The sequence below is a fragment of the Gossypium arboreum genome, chromosome 11 (assembly GCF_025698485.1).
Source record: "Gossypium arboreum isolate Shixiya-1 chromosome 11, ASM2569848v2, whole genome shotgun sequence".
Taxonomy (NCBI): Eukaryota; Viridiplantae; Streptophyta; class Magnoliopsida; order Malvales; family Malvaceae; genus Gossypium; species Gossypium arboreum.
The window spans coordinates 117,655,382-117,678,915 of record NC_069080.1 but is presented as its reverse complement, the minus strand read 5'-3'; the positions used below and the strand labels follow the sequence as shown (position 1 = coordinate 117,678,915).

At 33.2% G+C, this 23,534-nt stretch overlaps 1 protein-coding gene and 4 non-coding genes across 6 annotated transcripts; all 5 read right to left on the bottom strand.

The window, feature by feature from the left end:
- Positions 1-7,032: 7,032 nt before the first annotated feature.
- Positions 7,033-7,117, bottom strand: LOC128284608 (small nucleolar RNA snoR114). The gene has a single exon (XR_008275033.1). It is a non-coding gene; the product is annotated as a small nucleolar RNA snoR114 (small nucleolar RNA).
- Positions 7,118-7,125: 8 nt separating this feature from the next.
- TRNAG-GCC (transfer RNA glycine (anticodon GCC)) lies at positions 7,126-7,196 on the bottom strand. The gene has a single exon. It is a non-coding gene; the product is annotated as a tRNA-Gly (tRNA).
- An 890-nt stretch (positions 7,197-8,086) lies between these two features.
- Positions 8,087-8,172, bottom strand: LOC128284604 (small nucleolar RNA snoR114). The gene has a single exon (XR_008275029.1). It is a non-coding gene; the product is annotated as a small nucleolar RNA snoR114 (small nucleolar RNA).
- An 8-nt stretch (positions 8,173-8,180) lies between these two features.
- Positions 8,181-8,251, bottom strand: TRNAG-GCC (transfer RNA glycine (anticodon GCC)). The gene has a single exon. It is a non-coding gene; the product is annotated as a tRNA-Gly (tRNA).
- Positions 8,252-20,609: 12,358 nt separating this feature from the next.
- Positions 20,610-22,898, bottom strand: LOC108470439 (perakine reductase-like). 2 transcript variants are annotated; one of them, XM_017771751.2, is made up of 7 exons: positions 22,636-22,898; positions 22,313-22,480; positions 21,982-22,185; positions 21,672-21,844; positions 21,503-21,599; positions 21,271-21,424; positions 20,610-21,108 (listed from the first exon to the last, which is right to left on the bottom strand). In XM_017771751.2, exons 1-7 carry the CDS (start codon positions 22,696-22,698, stop codon positions 20,915-20,917), a joined length of 1,053 nt encoding a protein of 350 aa, XP_017627240.1. In that variant the 5' UTR covers positions 22,699-22,898; the 3' UTR covers positions 20,610-20,914. The 2 variants fall into 2 exon arrangements, with proteins under 2 accessions (XP_017627240.1, XP_017627241.1); XM_017771752.2 differs by having other exon boundaries at positions 21,696-21,844; positions 22,636-22,897.
- Positions 22,899-23,534: the final 636 nt, after the last annotated feature.

Below are 23,534 nucleotides of genomic sequence, written 5' to 3'. Positions count from 1 at the left end.
ATGTATTTCATTGAAATAAAGACGCTAAACATAAGCCTATTTCACAAAAGGATTCTTATTGCCTCTAGGCTTAAAGCAACAAGTGTGTTTTGAATATAACTCTAGATTAGCCCTAAAAAATACAGGGATCTCTTCCACCATCCCATCGTTTAGAACACTCCCAAGTATGCAAAGGTGAATGTCTGTCAAATTCTTTTATCTGCATCATTGATTATTGCGTTTACCCCCTCATCAGCATGGTTGGGTAACAGATTTTCTACGCCAGACCTGTTGTCGAACTTCACAATACCCATTTCAACGAGCCTTTCGACTAACTTCTTAAAAGGGATGCAATTTTCTATCGACTGCAACAGGTTTTGAGTAGAACGGTGCTACAACATGTGCATCAAATAATCTTTTGTATAGCTCCTTATATATCACCGGGATAGTGGTAAACTGTATCATCTCTGTATTTCTCTTTGTACTGGGCTCCTGCCTTGGTGTAACTTGTTAGCTGTGACTACCGTTCTCGATTAATTAACGGTGACAGGTTTTGAATAGCCTGAGCTCACATTGCTTACCTCACTTTCCTTTTTCTTTAGGGCTGACCCTCTCGTGCTTTCCCCTGTTTCTATCTTCTCGCACCTTATTGCATTTTCTATCATTTCACTAGACATCACTATGTCTGCGAAACTCTTAGTCGCGCTCCCCAACATATGATTAATGAAATGTGCCTTCAAGGTATTAATAAACAGCATAGTCGTTTCTTTTTCCAGCAGTGGTGGTTGGACTTACGTAGCGACTTCCCTCCACCTCTGGGCGTATTTCCTGAAGCTTTCATTTAACCTTTTCTCCATGTTCTGTAATGTAATCCTGTCAGGCGCTATATCGGTCACATGGCCTTACTGTTTCATGAAGGCCTGTGCCAAATCCTTCCATGATTTGACCTGAGCACGGCTCAATTGATTGTACCATTTGGCTGCGGCCCCCAGTCAAACTATCCTAAAAATAGTGAATCAACAATTGGTCATTGTTGACATATCCCGTCATTCTCTGACAGAACATTGTAATGTGAGCATCAGGGCAGCTGGTTCTATTATATCTTTCAAATTCTGGCATCTTGAACTTCGGAGGAAGTACTAAGTCCGGGACCAAACTGAGTTCCTTTGCGTCAACTCCGCAGTAATGATCAGCACTTTCTAGCTCCTTGAACTTCTCCTCTATCCATTTGCACTGATCCTCGAGCTGCTTTAGGAGCTCCGCCCTTACTTTTTCCCCTTCAACCTCATCAAAATTAGGGATCGTGGGATTTGCCATATTGTCTCCAGGGTTAGAGCACGAGCCTGTTGGGAAGTTTATCGGTGCCGAAGTGCCAACTTGATACAGAGGTTTAACATTAACAGACACCCTTGGTGGCTGTGTTTGAATGTTTACTGAGGCAAAGCTTGTAGGACAAGCAGAGTCATCGTTGTCATTCCAATATCACCCATAGGGCCCTTTCCTTTGTCAGACCCTCCCTTCAGCAGCTGTGTTAGCTGGCTCATCATGTTGTTCTGTGACTCAAGCATGTTTTTCTGGGACTCCAGCATTTAATCCCTCATCTTCTGCTGGATCCTAGCCAGCTGTTCTTGCATCTGAGCTTGCAGTTGCTCCTGCATCTCCTTTTGCATTTGTTCTAATTTCTCTAACCTCTGATCCATAACCCTTGTTTTCCTCCGTGTATAGTAACGATGTTCCAAGGTAACTAGATAAATTATTACTAATTAATAGGGTTCTTTTGTGTAACTTAATGTTTATGATATTATACAATGCAAATACATGACATGAATGCAAAAAGGAGACATCGATTCGAATTCAGTTCCATTTAGAAAACTTCACTGAAAAACAAAATCTTTTACATAAAATGAATTACATATACGGTATTGCCCTAACACCCAAAGCTTTTACTTTCCTAAGAAGGCAGGCTAACTCTCGCCCCCGATCTGACGCTAATTCATATTTAACTCCTAGCACATCTGCTTGGACTGCCAAAGTCTGCAAATGATCAACCACCTCTCATATCTGAGCTATAGATTCGCCCATGAGGTAATCCCTATCACGGACCTGATCCTGAGATCGGTGAAGTTGCTCCCCTAGTTGCTCATTATTTGCTTCCAATAATTCAATCTGATTCTCAGAGTTCTGAAGTGTGGTATCAAGTTCTTCTACTTTCCCCTTCAAATTCTCGATCTTACTTTGGCTAGCCTTTAATTTAATCACTGAGTTACGACTCCAATGTTGCTGTAGTACCGTTTTTAACTTTGCCACCCGAGCTCTTAACATCTGTTTTTCATTCTGGCTATCGTCTAAACTCTTTTTACAAGCGACTTCTCGAGCTTGAGCATCATGAAACTTTTTCTCCCACCAATCAGCCCTAGCCTTTTCTTCTTAGATTTCTTGCTTCCACTGTTCAGACGTTTTACCCAAGTTAGCATTTCTCATTGACTTATACAGCTGCTTGTAATCAGTCTTCAGACTATCCAGGTCCACCTCAACCTCTCTCTTTCTCTTCTTTAAATTCTCAGCCTCAGATTTTTAAACATCAACATCTAGCTTTAAATACACCTTTTCCTCCTTCAACTGCTCTATTTTTCTTTTTAACTCTGAGGTTTTCTTTTCGAAGTCTTGCTTTATGATTTCCAATTCGGAGAGGACCACTCGCAGATATTCCTCTATCGGTCAAGCTTCTACTAAATTTAGCCTAGGGATATTGTCGTTAACCCTTTTACTCCACCATTCATTATATTCAAGAGTCACAATTGGATTCACAGCAACTCTCTTTATCTGGCAGGTTTGGTTCCAGGTATTATAAATCTCGCGGCTCTTTTTCTTGGAGTCTTTCTCCCCATACGAGAACCCACTCTGAGCTAACCTATGCGTCATCGGTATAAATTGTCTCGATCTATATTGTCTCAATACAAGCAGAGGGGCATATCAAACGGCTCCCCAAATCCCCAACAAAGGGACCCAATCATAACTCCCACATCGGTAGAGAATCTCATCGAAAACCATCCAAGGGCTTTTTATTCGATATCCTCCTTTTGGAGATTTTGAAGTATCGCCATACATTTTCCCTCTTATGTCATCTCTTCTCGATATAGTCACTATCTCCTTCAAAGGTGAGTAATCTCCGAGAAAAGGTCGGTAAGAGGCCTTTTCTACCCTCCAAAAGTGGCTATGAAACCACACTAACAAGAGTTGTGCACACCCAATAAATCTGCCTTCACCTGCCCTCCGACATGCACTCAAAGATCTGAAAGTCTCAGGCAAGATTACAGGAACAGGAGTGACTCTCTTACCAAATTGGTCAAATAGATTGGCGACTGCTTCATCTACATGCCTTAAAGCTTTAGGGAAAATAACCAAACCGTAGATGCTCAAGGTGAAGACATCAACTCTTTTCTTCATATCAGGGTGTGCCAGGATAAGATCTCTCAAATTTTCTCAAGAGATGCACTTTCCATTGCCTTTCTGCTGGACTCGAGCTGCAACCCACTGCTTACTCATCCCAGTGATGTTCATCAACCTCTTTACAAAGGTTGAGGTATTGACAGCTCTAAAATAAATCTTATCAACTTGAAACCTCGGACAACGAAGCAAGGCTGTATACTCCTCGACAGTAGGTGCTAAATCCACCTTTCCGAAAGTAAAACAACTGTAGGCGGAACTCCAAAATTGAGCCATGGCGTGGAACAAATACCTATCTACCTTAACATCGATGAGATAAGGAATATCACCATAATTACATTAGAGTAGCTGCTTCATCTCCTCATTCTAGTAACTCCATAATTCTTTCAACTCCTGAAGATCATTCTGAACCACACTAATAAGGGTAAAGTCCCATAACTCCGACGTATACTCCTTTGTCAAACTGTCACCTTTCTCTAACTGTGCATTTTTCGACCATCTTTGGACAAACGCGTTGTCTTTCACTTTATCAAGGAATTCGTTCTTCATGGTAAAACTTTTTATTAGTAACCGATCCGTATATCGACACCTCATTTTATGATGAAAATGTTATGCAATCACTTAAAGAAAGAAGGAAAAACACAAGTCAGAATTATGCATAAGAATAGAAATCAAAGCAATCAAGAAATTATCAAACGCCTATTCGGGAAACCACTAGGGCTAGGTGTAATTCTACCTAAGGCGGGTTCCTACAGCTCACTATATGTGGTTTAGTTCTAGAGTAAAGGTACCTGAACCAGCAGATTCCTCGACCCTCGCCCATTATAGGTTCATATGGATCAAGTTCAGTTCAGGGGAATACATTTCCTTATGCCCGTGCGGAGGTGAAAATCTCACGAAGACATAAGAACGGATGTATTCCGGAAGCGATCCCCTAGCCCATGCGAAGGTGAAAACCTCACGAAAGTATAGTTTCTCACTCCCACTTAAAAGGTGTGACCACAACGGTCATGCGATATGATGCGAGAGTATATAAAAAAATTCAACGAAAAAACAAACTCAACAAGGGCACAGAAAATGCAAAGCGATGATCGTGTATTTTAGAAAAACCGAATTTCAAAATTTTGACAAGAGGACAGAAAATAATCAATTTACAGCTCTACTCTCTTATTGGTCCCCAGTGGAGTCGCCAAGCTGTCGAAACCATTTTTTTTTGAAAACGGGAAATCGACTTTTGAAAACGAAAAGTTGAGAGTCGCCACCAATCGTTTTTAATAGGGTGTGATTGGATCACCTCAAAATACGGTCGTTTTTAATAAATAAATAAATTTTTCAAAACGACGATTTTGGTCTGCAAAAATAAAAAACCGTTCGGGAGTTAGTTATGTACGAGGAAGGATTAGCACCCTCGACACCCCCAAAATTGGTACTTGATTGATTAAATTAATAGAAAATAATATAATAATATAAAACATAACTCAAATTAATTAAATTAATAGAAAATAATAAAAAAACAAATATAAAATTAATGAGAATAAAGCTCAAATTAATTAATTTAACAGTAAAATAACAAAAATAAAAAAGGGGTTAAATTGAATTAAAAATGAAAATTTTGGGGCCAAATCAAAAAGGAAATAAAAAAAGAGGTAAACTCCCTCTCTTTTCGCTTCTTTCGTTCGTGAAAAAAAATGTAAACGCCAAAGTAAACAAAATTGAATAATATAAAAAGTTACCTTAAAAATCTGATTTGTATTCTTTTTGATTTCGTATGTGTATTCTCTCAAAAAAAATCCCTTACAATAGTTTTCCATGGCTTTTATAGCCAAATTTTACAACTTATAACAAGTAGGGTGATGGAGTTAGTGGGGGTGATGGAGGTAGTGGATGGTTTAGTAGGGTATGGGGGTGATGGAGGTAGTGGATAGTTTAGTAGGGTGATGGAGTTAGTGGAGGTGATGGAGGTAGTGGATGGTTTGATTGGGTTGGTGGAGTTAGTGGTCGGTTTAGTGGGGTGTTTAATTTGGGCTGGTTTGATTGCGCCCGGGCAGAAATTTGGTCCTACATATGTTGTTTCACGGATTCTTCAAACGAGCTCTACATTCTCAATGACTAAAACGACCATTATACGAAACTTACTCTCAACTTTACCCAAAACAGTTTGGTTCCATGCTCCCTTTCTCTCTCCGGTTCATCCATGCTCGACTTCCAATCAAGTTTGCTTAAGAATATCCAAGAAGGTCGTCAGAAAATAAAAAAAAAATGAAAGGAATAATCTACATAATTCTGTAAAAGTTCAAAAATGGAAAGAAATATTTTGAATATAATGAATTCAATTTATGTTTAGATTTGATTAAGGATATGGTTTTTATATTAATTAGTTAGATCCAATTTTAGTTTCAAAATTAAGTTATATTCAAATCGAGATTTGATTAAGAATATGAAAAGTGAGAAAAATAAATGGAAGAATAAAAGGAAGTTAAAGAAATAAAAGAAAAAATTAAATTGTTCAAAAAATAAAAAAGTACAAGGACTAGTTTTAACAAATGAAAAACAGAGAAAAACTATGTTAAAAGAAATGGAGAAGGGAGGAAAACAGAGGGAGAAGGAGAAGAGAATGGAAAAAAAAAAGAAAGTTCAAAAAACATAAAAGAAGATAAATTAAATTATTCAAAACGAAAAAAACATGGAAACTAATTGTATAATTTAACCTAAAATTTTCATTTGAAATGATGATTTAACGTGTCACTCTGCTTACCGTTACACCGTTAACGACAATTAACGCTCGATGATTAAAATGTTACAACAGGATAACGTAAGTGACTAAAACGTAACATTTCAAATATAAGTTACTAAAAAGCAACCTAAGACAAACAAAAGTTATTATTTTGGTAGTTTACCCTAAATTAAATTAGTTGTTTCTCAAATACCTGAAAAAAAGTAAACTACCATTAGTCACTAAATTATAGATGAGCTTTCATTTTGGTCATTTAACTAAAAAAAATTACAATTTGATCATTAAACTATTCAAAATTTTTTATGTAAATATTGGACCGTTAAAGTTGATGTTATATGGCTTTTTCTATTTGCAATGTCTGAATTAATCAAAAGCTCTGTTTCTCATTCTCTTTATATTTTAATTTTTTTCATGAAATAACTTTGGATATCATAGATTTGCGAACCAAATTTCAAATAGTTTTTTTTATCTTCGACAATGTTTGTAAAATCAACTTGTATCTAAGCTATGTTCTTTTACTTGTTGATGAGTACTAATCCACAGCATCGATTGTCAAATCATCGCTTAGAGATCGTTGATAGAACTTAAAATAAACTTAACATCCTAGTGATTTAAATGAAGTCTTTCAAATAGTCTAGTGATCAAATTGTAACTTTTTTTAGTTAAATGACCAAAATAAAAAGTTGCAAATAGTTTAGTGACTAATAGTGAATTTATCCAAAAATGGATATTCTTTGCTTTTCTTCCAATTTTCTTTGTCTTCCCAGGGGGAGGCTAAGGCCCCTTCAACTCGTACTTCCACCCACAAATACGTTTTATTTGAAATATTAGAAAAGTAAAAGGGAATAAAAAAATAAGAAAGAAAATGAAAGAAGCTCAGCGCGCAGTTTCTCATCGTTTAATCGGTGAGAGCGATGGAACCCTACCATCACAAGAACGCGGTTCTCTTCATTGCTCCAACGACATGCACCAGCCGGGAATCGAACCCGGGTCTGTACCGTGGCAGGAAACTATTCTACCACTAGACCACTGGTGCTTCGCTGCCTACACGTGTTAACAATTTATATATTTAGTTTTCTTCTTAGACGCGTTGGACAATTGTAATAGATTTAGGGCAACGGAAACATTTCAAATAATATATTAACTTTGTGTCAAATTTTCTGAAAAAAAGTTATTTTTATTTCTCAAAGTAAAAGCAGGTGGTAGAAACCTCTGCTGCAGTACTGCTGTTAGTAGCAGAAACAAACAGCATTTGGGTGATAAATTAGCCAGTAAATTATGGATAAGTTTTTGTTTTGGTCATTTAATTAAAAAAATATTATAATTTGATCATTGAACTATTAAAAATTTTTATTTAAGTCATTAGACCGTTAAAGTTGATGTTATACGGCTTTTTTTATTTGCAATGTCTGAATTAATCGAAAACTCTCTTTCTCCTTCTCTTCATATTTCAGTTTTTTTTTCATGAAACAACTTTGAACACTATGAATTTGTGAACTAAAATTCAAATAATTTCTTTTATCTTCGACATTGTTTGTCAAACCAACTTGGATCTAAACTATATTCTTCTACTCGTTGATGAGTATTAATCCGCCACACTAATCGTCAAATTATTGCTTAGAGCTCATTGATAGAACTTAAAAAAAACCTTAACAGCCCAATGACTTAAATAAAAAATTTTAAATAGTCCAGTGACTTAAATGAAAAGTTTTAAATAGTTTAGTAATCAAATTGTAACTTTTTTTAGTTAAGTGACCAAAATAAAAAGTTACAAATAGTTCAGTGACTAATGGTGAGTTTACCCAAAAATGAATATTCTTTGCTTTTCTTCCAATTTCCTTCGTCTTGCCACGGGTAGGACAAGGCCCATCCAACTCGTACTCCGCTACGGGTTGTTTTAAAATATTAGAAAAGTAAAAAAAGAAGAAGCTCAGATGCGCAGTTTTTCATCGTTAAATCGGCGAGAGCGATGGACCCTAACCATCACAAGAGCGCGGTTCTCTTCATTGCTCCAACAGAATGCACCAGCCGGGAATCGAACCCGGGTCTGTACCGTGGCAGGGTACTATTCTACCACTAGACCACTGGTGCTTCGCTGGCTGTAAGTGTTAACAATTTATATATTTAGTTTTCTACTTAAACGCGTTGGACAATTGTAATAGATTTAGAGCAACGGAAACATTTCAAATAATATATTTAACTTTGTGTCAAATTTTCTGGAAAAAAAAGTTTTAAGATTTTTATTTCTCAAGGTAAAGCAGGTGGTAGAAACCTCTGCTGCAGTACTGCTGTTAGTAGCAGAAACAAACAGTACTCAGGTGATAAACAACAAACCTCTTTCATTTTCAAACTTGTAGCTATAAATTTCAGACAGCAAAACAACACAACCCTGCTTATTTGTTTTATTTTGGTAATGCAGGCTTCTCTCACCGAACCCCTCATTGATGTAACCAAAACCCTACTAATTGATACAAACTTCTAGGTTTTCAGTTGTTGCAGGGTTCATTCAGCCCACCCCAAACCTCATATTGTGCTCGTACAAGACGTGAACTAAAGTAAATACTTATGGAATCATATCAAATATGTTGTTGCAATCCACCGGTCTTCTTAACTGCACTTCGATACTCGATGGATGAGCAGTTCCCAATGCGGATTCTAAATCAAAGATATAAACCAAGTATTGTGGCCATTGCACGTCCACCTGCCATCTCATCTTAAATAATAATGTCACGTAACTTTTACTTAATTTTTATTTATTATGGAGGCAATTATGTGAGCAACGGTTCGAGTAGTGCCACAATTAGTGGTCACTATAATTAGAGACTATGACAAACAACATAATTTGATATTTTAGAGTTGGAAATTTTTTGGAACAAAATTTTTAGATGGTGAATCTGGTTAATATTGTAGAAGTATAATGATTTATCTATAAAAACAACCCGTTTAAATTAACATATCTTGAAAATTAAGTCAGGTTAAGCAACATTTCTTTAAGTTTAATATTGTTTAACACATTCGTTTTAAGATTGTATATATAAAAGATTCTAATTACTAACTTTTATATATATATATATATATATATATATATATATATTATATTAGAAGGTCTAAGACTGCAACTAACTAATGTGAATATTTATTTTCTAACACAACATATATATATTGATTGATTTCATTTATTAAACTCATACTTTTATAAAAATATATATAATAAATTATTTCAATAATTTTCTCATTTCAATTACCTAATATTTTATTAATAATTTTAATTTAAGTTATCTCAATAATTAACCATTAAAACTTATCACATAAAATTGATGATTTTGAAATAATTTCACGTCTCATAATTTATTTTATTTTTATCACATAGAAACTAATAATTTTAAAATAAATTTGAATTAATTAGAATTTTTTAAAAAATAAAATTAATATGCAACTAAAAAACAAACATGAATTTAAATAAAGAAATAGAATATATTTACCTTATAAAAGAACATGCGGTTACATGTGGATAAAAACAGAGGCACAATTTTTATTAAATTTAATATTTAGTTTAAAGTTAAAATTTTCATAGAAAATTTAATTGAATAATATATTTTATTTAACTTTAAAAATATATTTTAAAGTATGAAATTCAAAAACAAAACATAATATGATATTATCATAAATATTAATAATATTTTATTAAAATAAAGTTAAACAATATTTATCTTAATATTAAATTCAAAATTTATTATCATAAAAAAAATTATTTAATTATCATAAAAATAAATATTATTTATCTTAATATTTATTTGATGATCATAGTTATTAAATGCTTACTTCATCTACATTTAAAATGTAAGTTCATATATCTTATTTACTATATTATATTAAATTGTGTTTAATATAAAATAAATTTAATAATATTCATATTATTTTTGCTTGAAAATTTATTTTTTAATTTTTTAAAAACTGTTATATATTTTAAATTATCTTATGTAATAATTTTAAATATTTCACTTCTACCTACAGCACTATCCAATAAACAAAGATTAGTGTTTTTTTTCTCATAAGTCAAATGTATGCTTTTACATTATTTAAAATTTTATTTCTAAAATTAAAAAATATTAGATATATATGATTTCTAATATTAAATAGTAAAAATAAAATTATTTATAACTACTTTTTAAAGTTAAAATTATTTTAAACTTTATTATAAGAGTTTTATTTTTCAAATTACATTCCTAATAATTAAAGCATAAATTATATTCATAATATTATAAATATATCATCTTTCAAAAACTCGAATATATATTTTAATTTGTTTATATTTTTAAATATTATTTGATTAATAATTTTGTTTAATATTTTATTATTTAAATAATAATAATTTTATAAAACACATAAGTAATTCATACATTGCACACAGGAGAAAAAAACTAGTTATATATAAAACAAAGTTTTTACATAAATATGGAAATTAAACTTTGTTGGCTTAGCTCATTGTTTAACGGATAGTTGAAAATAAACAACTTTTTTTTATAAGGAGAATAAGGAAATCAAACTGTTTTAACCAACAAACTCTTACATTTACACGAGAGGTATCTATTTTATCTTCTAATAATAGTTTCTTAACATGAAAATTAGAGAAATCAATAATTCCAAATTCAGCATCCTCACTAGTACAAGTTTTAACTAGTTAATCGGCCACCATATTCCCTTCTCTTGGAACATATTGAAATTTTACCATTTGAATATATCTTGTTACTTTGTTAATCTTTCTAATAAGAGTAATGGATGGATAATTTGCGTTGCTCTCCTTTATCATTTCAATAGCCATCATACAATCACTTTTTATGAGTACCTTAGTGTAGTTTCTGATTCAAGCTATTTCTAACCTATGTAAGATAGTCCATAGTTCTGAATTAATTACATTTTCTCGACCAATAAACCTTTTAAACCCTACCACCCAGTTGGCGTGAGAATCTCGACTCCCGTAGTTGTCGATCTATTTCCATCATTATTAAAAGCTCCATCCGTGTTTATTTTAACCCAACCCGAATTAGGCGGACACCATTTGACCCCCACAGCCAGACTTGCTCTCAATCTATCCTTGTTTGTAGGAGCATCCCTGATCCTACCGATAAAAGACTTTGACCTGCGAATTATCTCCTCAAGAGTGCCGCTACATTGCTGGAAAATAAGCATATTCCTATTATTCCACAGTGACCAACACAAAACAGCAAAGCTTATGCTACAGTCGACAATCCCATCCCCAAATTCAATCTCGAATTTCAAATTAGATTTAATCCAACCTAACAAGTACAGGGTAAGAAATACGATAGATAATTTTGAGAAATCACCTGACTCCACACAGCAACCGCACCCTGGCAATCCCTTAAGGCATGGAGTATGGTCTCTTGTGTCGCCTCACACAGTGCACATCCGGCATCATTTGTTAAATTCCTCCTAGCTCTTTCTTCATTCGTTTGACATTTCCGATGCATCACCAACCACATGAAATGTTTAATTCTCGGTGGTAAATCATTCTCCCAAACTACTCTCCAGTCTTCATTAACAGTGACGCCGTCCATTGGAACTAAACTATTATACACCGTCTTAACGGAGAATTTGCCAGTTCCATTCGATTTCCACAGGCAGCCATCAACACCCAACTCGACATGTGGTGGAGGGCACCTTGCAATGTACTCCAAAACTTCACTGGTAAAATAGCTCTGCAAAACAGTCCAGTTCCAACAAACCATCTGAATCGACCAAACCAGCTACCTTAAGATGAGCGGGAAGAACTGATCCATCTAGCACATGATTGCTAAGTGGCCCTCCCTCAGGAATCCAACAATCATACAAGAAATTAGCCGTCTGCCCATCACCAATACTCCAACAAGTGTTATTCCTAAAACGTTCCCAAATTCTAGATAGAGAACGCCAAACATATGAGGAATTGGATTTATATATTGATTGAGGAAAAATACCATCAACCTTATACTTACTGCGCAAGATTCTGACCCAAAGTGAATCCAAGTTAGTGACTAATTGATAAGCAAGTTCATGAGAAAGGATATGTTCTGGGGAACTAATCTTCCCAACCCAAGTTCCTCAACCTTCATCGGTTGGCAACAAGTATCCCATTTGCAAGATGCATCTTTCTTTCACTCCTCGTTGATCCCCAAACAAAATTCCTTACAATCAGCTCAATCTTCTCGCACACTCCAACAAGAACCATTACCGGTTGCATAAAATACCCAGGAATGGCCAGCAAAATCGATTTAGCCAGCATGACTCTACCTGCCAATGAAAGTAACTTAGCATCAAACTCATTCATACTAATTAAAATTTTTGGTGAATGTCCACCTGCTAATTAAAACTTTTTTCTCTATAAGAATGCTGAATTAATGAATGAAATTCGTCGAAACTTTTGTGCTTACTCGGGTCACAAAATGAATTCTAGGAAATCTAAGATCTTTTTCTCGGCTAATATGGAGGAACCAACTAGAAGTTCTCTTAGTTTTAAAACCATGAAGATGATCCAGTTAAAAATTTCAGTTTTATTAGGATGATCCTTGAATCATGTTTCAATTACAAATAGCATTGTGAACATAAATACCAAATTTCAATAAGAAAGCCAATCACACGCATAATTATGTTCCATTGTAAACATAATTCCCCTTTTATAGGGTACATTAATTTACAATAAAAAAAACAAATGTGTTGTTAATTTATAAAAGCATTAAATTGCAGACTTTAAAAATAAAACAACCAAATATAATAAAACAAGAAGAAGAAGAAGAAAGAAATAATTACAAATATATTCTGTTTTTATCCTATAAATGGGGTAACGTTTAAAATGAGATCTTTATTTAGTAAGATATTATGAGATCCAAAACAATCAATAGCTGAAATTAAATATCAGAAAAATAAACTTCACTAAACCTTTGATCTTGTCACATCGGATTTATGAGAAAATGTAGTAAAATTAGGAAAATGTGTGGTAACCTTTTAATTAAATAACAAGTAAGAGTAAAAAGAAAAGTATTTAATATATATTAATTATAAAATATAATAAATAAAAGTTAAACCTTTCACGGCCAATATTTAAATGTTTTTCATTTTCATTTTTTCATTTTATTTATTTTTAAAAATTATGATTAAATCTTTCCCTACCTATATATTTTAAATTTTATTTAAAATTTTATCTATACATTTAATTTTATTTAATTTCATTTATATTTACAAAATATTATAAAATAAGTGTTATTTAAGCATATAATGCGGTTTGACTTTTAAAAATTTATAAGTTATTTATATTTTAATTAAAATTTACTTTAATATTTTTAATATATTTGATTAAGTTGAATTATTATTACTGATAATTATTTCATGCTGATTTCTTTCAGAAAAAAATAGTTATTTCATGCTATCAATTTTTGTTTGTATAATCATTATTATATTTTATTTCACAATTCGTCAAAATTAGTGTAATGGTAAGAAGGTGAGAATATAATTCTTAGGTTTTGGTTTAAAACCCATCAATATGAAAATGAATATTTTTAAGAAGCAATAATTTGTTACTGGAAGTGAGAAAATTAAATAATTTTTTCTAAGTATGAATAATTTGTCTGGAAGTGGGAAGTTAAGCGGAAAGAATATTTCTAGAGAATAAATTAAGTAATTTCAATTCAACACATTTTTATACACTAAATATTAACTATATTACAATCTATATTATTTAATTCTTTGTAATAGTAGAATGATTAAATCGATCCATTTAATGATAGAGTGATTAATTTAATCATGTCCTTATGATACAAGGACCTCTCAGGTACTTTAACCTAACAATTAGTATTCACAAAATTAATAAGTGTTGAGTCCAGTGATAAGATATTTTTAGATACGCAAATTCAAACTTTGAAGATGACATTATTGGGAGGGAGTTTATATCTCAACAAGTAAAAATTATATATATATATATATATATATATTTAGCTATTTTAATTATTTTAACTTCTCACATATGGTACATTTGTTATTTTTTTAAAACAAATATAAATTAATCTATATATTTTTCTTGTTAAATACAATACGTTAAAAGTTAATTTAATATATATTTATTAAAATATAAATTCAACTAGTGCATTGTGTCACAGGTTGCGGATCAAAGCCTGTGACCAATGCATACGAAACATCCTATGGAGGTCAACCGATTAAATAGGGCTCATTGGACCCACTTAAACTGATCCGATTCGTGGAACATATAAAGAAGCCCATCTACTTGAAGCCTTGTGACCCAGTGGACCACTTCAGTAAAACTATAGTTACTATGGTTAATATTTGTGAACTTAAGGGATAAGATTGTATAGAGTTTAAATCCCTTAGGACTCTCATCTTATAGATAAGTTTTAATCTTAATTGTCAATGTAATTTAAACTGTATTGTTGGATTTGGGAGCGCTCAACCATAATTAGAGTTCTTGCCCCTCAATTCTAATCTCATTCATTGTTATTGAATATATTTTAGAGTATTTACTCAAACACCTTGTGTACATTGCTTTCTTGTGGCTTTTCTATTCGATTCTGGCTCATTTGTCTTTTGAGTTTGCTTTCACTTTATTTTGGTGCCTTAGATTGTGAATTCTCATTCTTAAGAGTAAGGCTAAATTAGGCGAATTTGAAGCAAAAAAATCGTCTAAGGCAGCATGATTTTCCAGACTTAAGTTTTCACCCCTGTGACAGTTGGTACCCAAGTTAAGGCTTGAAGGCGCTAGTTAAAATGACGAAAGGAGTAGACGAGCAAATTGAGCTTAGGGAGACCAGTGGTAGGGACAAGAAAGCTAGTATATTGAGGGATATGCTATCAGCTTTGGAAGGTCACGTGACGAATCTCGAAGAATCTATGGGTAATGTGAAGGAAACACTCGAGGAAGTTGAGGGATATACTGATAAGTTGAACTTAGTGAAAGAGCAGTTCAAGGAATTTGTAGTGGATACTCTTGGTTCCAATATGGAAACGATACAAGGGATACTCAATTCCAATATGGATAAGCTCACAATGAGGGATAATGCTTTCGAGGCCATGGTGACGGCTTTAAAAGAACAGGTTGCGAAGCTCAAGGGGGAGCTTTTTATTCATAAAGCTGCTTTAGGAATGAGGTGTTGGTTGCGGCACCCCAAGCCTAAGGTAAATGTCCTTAAGTTGAAAGAGTTTAATGGGATGAAATCTGCAAAGGATGTGGACAACTTTTTGTGGGTAATGAAGCAATACTTCCGTACTAAAGACATCGTGGATGATGCTACTAAGGTAAATATTGTTGCTATCTATTTTACTGATGTCACTCTTTTATGGCGGTGTTGTAGGTCCACTGATGAGAAATGTGTAACAGCCTAATTTTCAGTGGTGTCGGAACAGTGATTCGAGATCACTAAATCCGACAAATGAGTAGGAAATATTATTAATTTAGTGATTATAAGTTAAATGTGAAGTTAGGAAAAATTTTGAAATAGTGAAATGTACAAAATATATATATTAAAATAATTAGAATTGAAAACGAGGTATCGAGAACTCGAGAATTTTAAATCGAGCCATAAATATTTTTATAAATATTTATGGAGTGTTAATAAGTTAGTATTAAAGTTTCGTCAAGAAATTTTAAAGTACTGATAACTAATTGAACAAAAAGGACTAAATTGTATCAAATGCAAAATTGTGGGAAATGATTAAATAGCTTAAATGATAAAATAAAGAGGGTTTAAAAGGGAAATAGACCAAGGTCTATTTGGGCTGGACGGCAAGAGCATGAAATCACCAAGAAAATAAGGGTAAAATTGGAAAATTGCAAAATTTACTTAATAAAGCTAGGACTAAAGTGGAATTATCTAGATTTCTCTTTATTTTTCTGCATTCTCATCAGCAAAAACACCATGTAAGAGTTCCCTTAAGCTGGTTTTTCATATTTTTACTGCAAGGAAGTTCAATTCTTGATTATTTCTTGAAATTTTTGTGTTTTTGTGACTTTTACAACTAGGTCCATTTGTTGAATTCATTAGTTCTTGATTCTATGAAAGAAATTGAAAGTTTCTATGAATATGTGATGGAAGTATATGATGATTTGATATAGAATTAGAGCTTTAAATTGTTTATATGCTGATTTTATTGAAAGAATTGAATAGAAAGTGAATGTTTAGGACCTAAATTGTAAAAGAGTTTGAAGTTAGAGTTTTATGTGGAAATTCTGAATTTCAATAGTTATGAAATAACTTATAATGTCTAGGAAAAGTATTAATTGAGAAAATTAGTTTGATTGAGGGGTTAATTAAGTAAGGACTGAATTGTATGAACTGTGAAATTTGGGGCAAAATGAAAATCAACATTTTGCACTAAAACAGTTTTGGACAGTAGCAATAGTCTAACTTTGAAAAATCTCCAAAAATTTTAGAAATCTAATTAGAGGATGAATAAAATATGAAATTAAAGCTTATTGAGTCTAGTTTCTTATAGAAGAAACGGTGTAAGCAATGGGATTGTAAATCATGAGATATAATAAGTTTTGTGAGACAATGTCAGAATAATTTCGGGTTCCCCTGTTCTGACTTTGGAAAATCATAAAAAATTGGAGAAAAATAATTAAGGGATTAAATTTATATGTTTAAAATCCTTAAAGAGTCTATTTTCAATAAAAATAAGCGGGAACATCATCCGAATCTCGTACAATGAGATAATTAATTCTTAGTGAAGAAGGGTCGGAACTGTCAGACAGCAGAACAGGGGCAACTTTAAAGAATAACTGTACTTATTGGCTAAACCAAAAATTCTGAAAATTTTATGGTAATAAGATAAGTAAGTCTAGTTTCAGGGAAAATTAGCGGATCTTAATTTCAAGTTCTGTAGCTAAAGATATAAATAATTTAGTGACTATGACGCAAATGGACAGTTTTGAATATACATAAGTAAATAGTGAAATTATTGATAATGTTACTTGTTGCATGTTATATAAATTAAGGATGTGGAATGGAGAGGAGGAGGAGGAAAATATGTATGAATATTCAGCTAGCATGGCTAATTTGTATGTTTTAGGCTTATGGACTAAATTGAATAAAAGTAAAATTTTATGGGCAATTTTGTAAAAAAATGTTAGAAATGAACAATTTGCATGAAATGGATTATTTTATTATTTAAATTACAAAATTGAATGAAATTATTAATTTAGCTCAAGATCAGGGAAAAACATGTTTTAAGGATTAAACTGAAAAGTGTTGAAATTATGGAAAATTCTGACATTTTATAGAATTCATAGGTTGTTATCAATTTGTGTGAGAATAACAGCTGGAAATAAGGATTAAATTGCAATAATTTTATTTTATTTTAACCTAAGGATGAAATCGTCATTAATTAAAAGTTTAGGGGTAAAATGATAATTTTGTTTAGAGCATTAATTGAATGTATTATAACATGAAATAAATGAATACGAAGATCAAATTTCTTTATAAAGATCCGGATGACTTGAATACGAGACTTGAACGTGGAAAAGAAAAGATATCGGATTAATGAAATATCTGATAAATGAATCGGTAACTCCGGTAATGCTCCGTAACTCTATTCTGGTGACGGATTCGGGTTAGGGGCATTACAAAATGAGTGGAGCTACAATTGGGACATGAGAGGAGTTCCAAAAGGAATTCAATAGGTATTTTTACCCAGAGTATGCCGAGGATGAGGCTCGAGCTAAATTTCACCGACTTACACAACAATGTACAATTAAGGAGTATGTGCGGGGGTTGAGTGAACTCATGCTCAAATTTTCAGTTTGGGTGAGAATGAGGCAACTTTCTCCTTTATGGATAGGCTAAAGCCTTGGGCAAAGCAAGAGTTGCAATGTAGAGGGGTTAAAGAACTTACCAAAGTCATGACTATAGTGGAGTCCTTAATTGAGCTTGTTATGATAAAAGACAAGTTTGAGCCTTCCAAGCCCAAAAAGAAGGGCAATGGTGAGGGAGATGATGAAGGACATGTTAGAAACGACAATGGTGGAAATGGTGGTTATGGGAAACCACATAATGGGAAGTGGAAGCCCAACAATAAATTGAAGGAGCCAGTAAAATGCTTATTATGTTGTGGTCTACATAGGATGCTGAACTGTCCAGAGCGATTCAAGTTGCCCGCGACCAGTAAAGAAGATGAAGCGAAGCCTGGTTAGGAAAAGTTATTAAAGTTTAGGTCAATAATACTCAATTCTGTGAAAGTGAAAAGGGATCACAAGCAGAAAAGGTTTATGTTTATGGACATCAACATCGCAGGCTGAAAGAGGAGTGCTCTTGTTGATACAGGAGTATCTGACTTGTTCATATCGGAGAAAGCCATAGGTAAACTTGGTTTCTCAGTTAGCAAATTGACTAAGAAGATCAAGGCTGTAATTTCTAAAAATATCCCAACTGTGGGAGTAGCACAAGTAGTAGAGCTATAGATCGGTCAGTGAAAAAACAAAGAAGGCTTCAAGGTAATTCATTTAGATGAGTATGACTTTGTTCTTGGCTTGAAATTCCTTGAAAAGATTAATATTCTGTTGATTCTTTTTGTTGATTGCATATGTATCTTGGACACTCGTCAATGATAATGCGTTGAGCCGGTGAGTCTGATGAGAAAGGTGGAACCAAGTTATTGTCAACAATCCAGTTAGCCGAGGGTTCATTGTGGTAAGAACATTGACTTGGTAGATCAGAGTGCTATGAAGACCCCATTGAAAAATACTAAAGATATGGCAAATCGATGTGAAGCTTGTTGAATTATCATTGAGGCTACCACCTATGAGAGAGGTGGGTTAAGTGTCAAACTTTGTGGGAAAAGTGGTGATGCGAACTAAGCAGTTAAATAGAGTAAATGTTGGATTAAGTGTCATTGGTTTGTCAAAGGCATAAGGACCCTTTCAGAGTTCTGAAGCGGGTAAACTGAGGGGCTTACAAACCAGAGTTGATAGCAACACTCAATGTTAACCCAGTGTTCAATATGGTTGTACCAAAGCTTATTTGTAAGGATCAAAGGGATCCCAATTGAGGCAAGTCATAATGGGGGCAAGTAAGAGCAGTTGCCTCTTATGATTGATATGTACAAAAGAGAGAAATAATTCGTGTTAGACGACGACAGAGACATAAGCCAAGGTAAATGTTTCGAGGGGTGAAACTACCCAACATAGATAATGGTTGGGAATCAGTCGAGGCATTGTGATAATTCCGAGACAAGTTGAACCAGTGTAATTTTGAGGACGTGATGAGGGCATGGTCAGAATGGGTGGGGGAGAATATCACTGATTGTAGATCAAAGTCCGTGACAAATGCACGCAGAATGTCTCATGGAGGTCAACTGATTAAATGGGGCTCATTGGACCTACTTGAACTGGCTCGATTAGTGGAACACATGAAGAAACCCATCTACTTGAAGTCTTAGTGGTCTAGTGGAACACTCTAGTAAAATTAGAGTTACCATGGTTAATATTTGTAATCCTAAGAGATAAGATTGTATAAGTTTAAATCTCTTAGGACTCATATTGTAGATAAACTTTAATCTTGACTGTCAATGTAAATTAAATTGTATCGTTGGATTTGAGAGAGCTCAACTATAAATAGAGGTCTTCCCTATTTGAGAATATTTACTCAAACTACTTGTGCACATTACTTTCTTGTGGTTTTTTTTATTCTATTTGAATTCCTTTGTCTTTTTAGTTTGCTTCTGCTTTATTTCAGTGTCTTAGAGAATTTTCTTTAAAAATCTTCATTTTCGAGAGTAAGGCTTAACTTAAGGGATTTGAAGCAAAGAAATCGCATAAGAGCACGCGGTTTGCCAAACTTAAGTTCTAGCCTCGTGACAATTGCGTGAGTATGCAAACCAGTTTTTTTTACTAAATTTAAATAAAAAGAATTAATTTTCATCATGTGGTACAATCCTCAAAACACTTGACAAAAATGCATCAAATCTTTAAAAAAGACAATCAATATACTTTAAGGGTCAATTATTAAAATTAATGGTTAAAGAAATTAATTGATGAAAATTTTAATGATAAAAACTCTAAGTAAGTTTTTTTTTTAAATAGAATATCCTTCAAATTTTTATCATTTATATAAATATATTAACATTATTATAATTTCAAAATACCAAAAAAAAGAAATTCGAAATAAAAAATTGAAAATTACAGAAATAAATAAAATCCAACAGCTCCATGGGCTAATCCTAAGTCAAACAACAAAACCATCCCTTACCGTCATCACCGAACCTCATCTTCAATGCCAAGCCAAACCAATACTTACCATCAACCTCCCATTCTGAGTTACCAGACATTCATTCCCATCACCATTAATTTTACAAGCAAAATTAAAATTTTACAACATATTTTATTTATTGTTTTAGTTTTTTAAATACAAAGTGTGCCAAACAATTATCTATTTTGAATTTTTTTCCATACAGATTTTTAGCAATGTAAATTCGAAATGAAACAAAAGAAGCAGAAACAATGGTATTCAGGTGATAAACAACTTGTTTCGTTTCCAAATATGATCACTAGCTACAAACCACATACAGCAAAATCATACAACCCTTCTTATTTGTTTTATTTTGGTAATGCACTCTTCTTATCTAACTGAACCCCTCCTATATAACCAAAGCTTACTAAGTTATTGATACAAACATCTAGTTTTTCAATAGTTTCAGTTGTTGCAGAGTCCATTTACCCCAACCGCTGATTTTGCTGCAGACTTTGCATCCATGGTTGTTTCAAGTTGAAACCTTGCTCCCCTTTGGTGGTGTATTGCTAAACTTCCAACTGAATCGACTTAAAATATCAGGCATAGGATTACCTGCTACCTCATTTATCGGAACTGCATCCGAAATTTCTTTCAAATCTTCTGCTGTGAGCTTTACTTTTAGTGAACCAATGTTACTATCCAGATTCTTTATCTTGGTTGTTCCTGCGAAGAAAATGAAATAAAGGGTCAAAACTCTAAACAAGCATAATTTCGCTACAAGATTTTTAGGCCAATTATGCTACTTCTGCTGTGATTTTTAGTTGAAATGTCTGGTGGCCATCAAAAAGAGAAAATAGATGTTAAAAATTACATAATGAGACTCACCGGGAATCGGTGCTACATCATCCCCTTGATGAAGGACCCAGGCAAGTGCTACTTGTGCAGAGGTACATCCATGCTTCTTGGCCAACTTCTCGGTTTTCAAATATAACATCTTATTTTTGTCCAAGTTTTCTCCTTGAAATCTTGAGATATATGTCTTAAAGTAGACGTTGGCTATCAGTCTACTATACAAAAATTAAGGATAGTTTAAAGACATATAAGTAAGTTCCCATACCAGAATACTATTTGCAGAAACAGTTTCCATCACTCCTCTTCCGGCAAAGAAACCGCTACCGAGGGGGGAATACGGAACAATGCCAATTCCAAGTTCCCTGCATAGATGAACATATGTAGATAGGCATTACATTTTAAATGTTTGAATGGTTTAAGATGCACGAACAAACCTGCAAAGAGGTACTATTTCATACTCGATATCACGAGTCCACAGTGACCACTCCATCTGTAGAGCAGTTATGGGATGTACTGCATGTGCTCTCTTTATAGTTTCAGGGCTAGCTTCAGATAAACCTATGTACTTTATTTTCCCTTCTTCGACCAGCTTCTTGAGTTCAGACATCTAACAAGAGAAAGTTCAAGCAGCTAAAGATTAGTGTCCGACAAATAAGATTATGAAACAAGGAAATTCTATGACATGGTATTATGCATTGAAGAAATAATTTTAAGATGCTTTCAAGTTTCAACTGAAGCACTTACAGTATCCTCTATTGGAGTGTTGGTGTCAACCCTGTGCTGGTAGTAAAGATCAATATAGTCTACATCAAGGCGCTTCAGGCTAGCGTCAATACAGGCACGGACATATTGGGGAGTACCATTTACTATGAAACCAGTCGAATCCATACTTTCGATTCCAAACTTTGTGGCCAACTGTACCTTCTCTCTTGGTAGATGCTTCAATGCCTGGAAAAAAGACAAGAACAATAGTGGGAACATAAAATCATATCAGTATGATCAACAAAGTAGCAAAATCTGGAAGCAGTTGCAGTAGAACTTGAAAATACAAACAGCTTGTCCAAGCAATGTTTACCTTTCCAATCAAAATTTCATTAGTTTTGGGTCCATAAAAATCAGATGTATCAAAGAAAGTGATTCCTCTGTGGAATGCATGCTTGATAATCGATATGCCAACTTCCTCAGGGACAGGATCATTGTATACTCCAGTGAGCCCCATACATCCAAACCCCAACTTTGAAACCTACAAATTGAAAAATAAGTTAACAGAAGAAGTGAGCCAAGTAAATCCAGCTACGACTGCATATCTTGGAAGAACAGATATAAAAATGACAAAAATTCAGGGCATATTTAGAAACAGCCTTTGTCATGAGTAGTGTAAGAAGAACAGAATCTAACCTCAAGTCCTTGAGTTCCCAGTTTGACTCTAGGAATCTGAATTCTCTGCTGCTCCTCACCCATCTTTTTTTTGGTACTTTCTTGTGTTAATGAACTGAGGCTTTTCTTGTTTGTGTACAGCTAAAAAATACAGCAAGTATAAGAGATTTAGCAGATGCTATTATTTTGTTGATAACAGAGGTCTGAATCGTTTACTTGTTCTATTTCTTGCTAAACCAAAAAAAGGAAAACAATTTATACCACTTGCTTAACACTGTCAAAATATAATTTAAGTTCCTTTATCTCCTTGACCTTAAGGTTAATCTTACGTGGCAGTCTAATTAGATTTTAATTGCCAACTTAAATATCTTAATGTGATGAGAATAGATTTTTTATTAAATAAATTTCATTAATTAAAAATTTTAAACCTAAATTTTAGTTAAAAAACCGTTCATCTCCCCCTTTTTTTAGTTTTCTTTTTCAATTGACTAAAAAAGCTATTATCATCAAAATTTTATATTCACGTACAAAAACAAAAGAGGATTCAATAGAGAGTCCAGGTATGTATTCTTCACTGACAAATTTATATTCTAAAACTTAAAATGAAGTGGTTGTCGACAAATAAGAAGATGATAATCATTTTTATTCCTAATCATTGTATTTTCTAATTCTTTGCGTTCTTAAATAATTAGTTTCTCAATCCGATTTTTTCTGATCTGAATCAGCTTGTTTGTTCACATCTCTTTGTGAGTATCCTTTTTTTTTATCTGAAATTCTTTTAGTTGTTAATATTCATATCAAGAATTTTAATTTAGGGTTTTTATTAAATAATAAAAAATCTAATATTTTATTTTTCAGTATTGAGTAAAACAGATAGAGGAATGCAAAGAAGACATACCTCTATCTTTATGAAGCAGTCA

What these genes read in the sequence shown, in the direction of transcription:
- LOC108470439 (XM_017771751.2), bottom strand. Translation starts at nt 22,698, where the DNA reads ATGGGTGAGGAGCAGCAGAGAATTCAGATTCCTAGAGTCAAACTGGGA. An exon ending in GAAATAGTACCTCTTTGCAG is followed by an intron (nt 21,600 to 21,671) that starts GTTTGTTCGTGC and finishes TCATCTATGCAG; the next exon opens with GGAACTTGGAATTGGCATTG. An exon ending in TTTCTGCAAATAGTATTCTG is followed by an intron (nt 21,425 to 21,502) that starts GTATGGGAACTT and finishes GTCTACTTTAAG; the next exon opens with ACATATATCTCAAGATTTCA.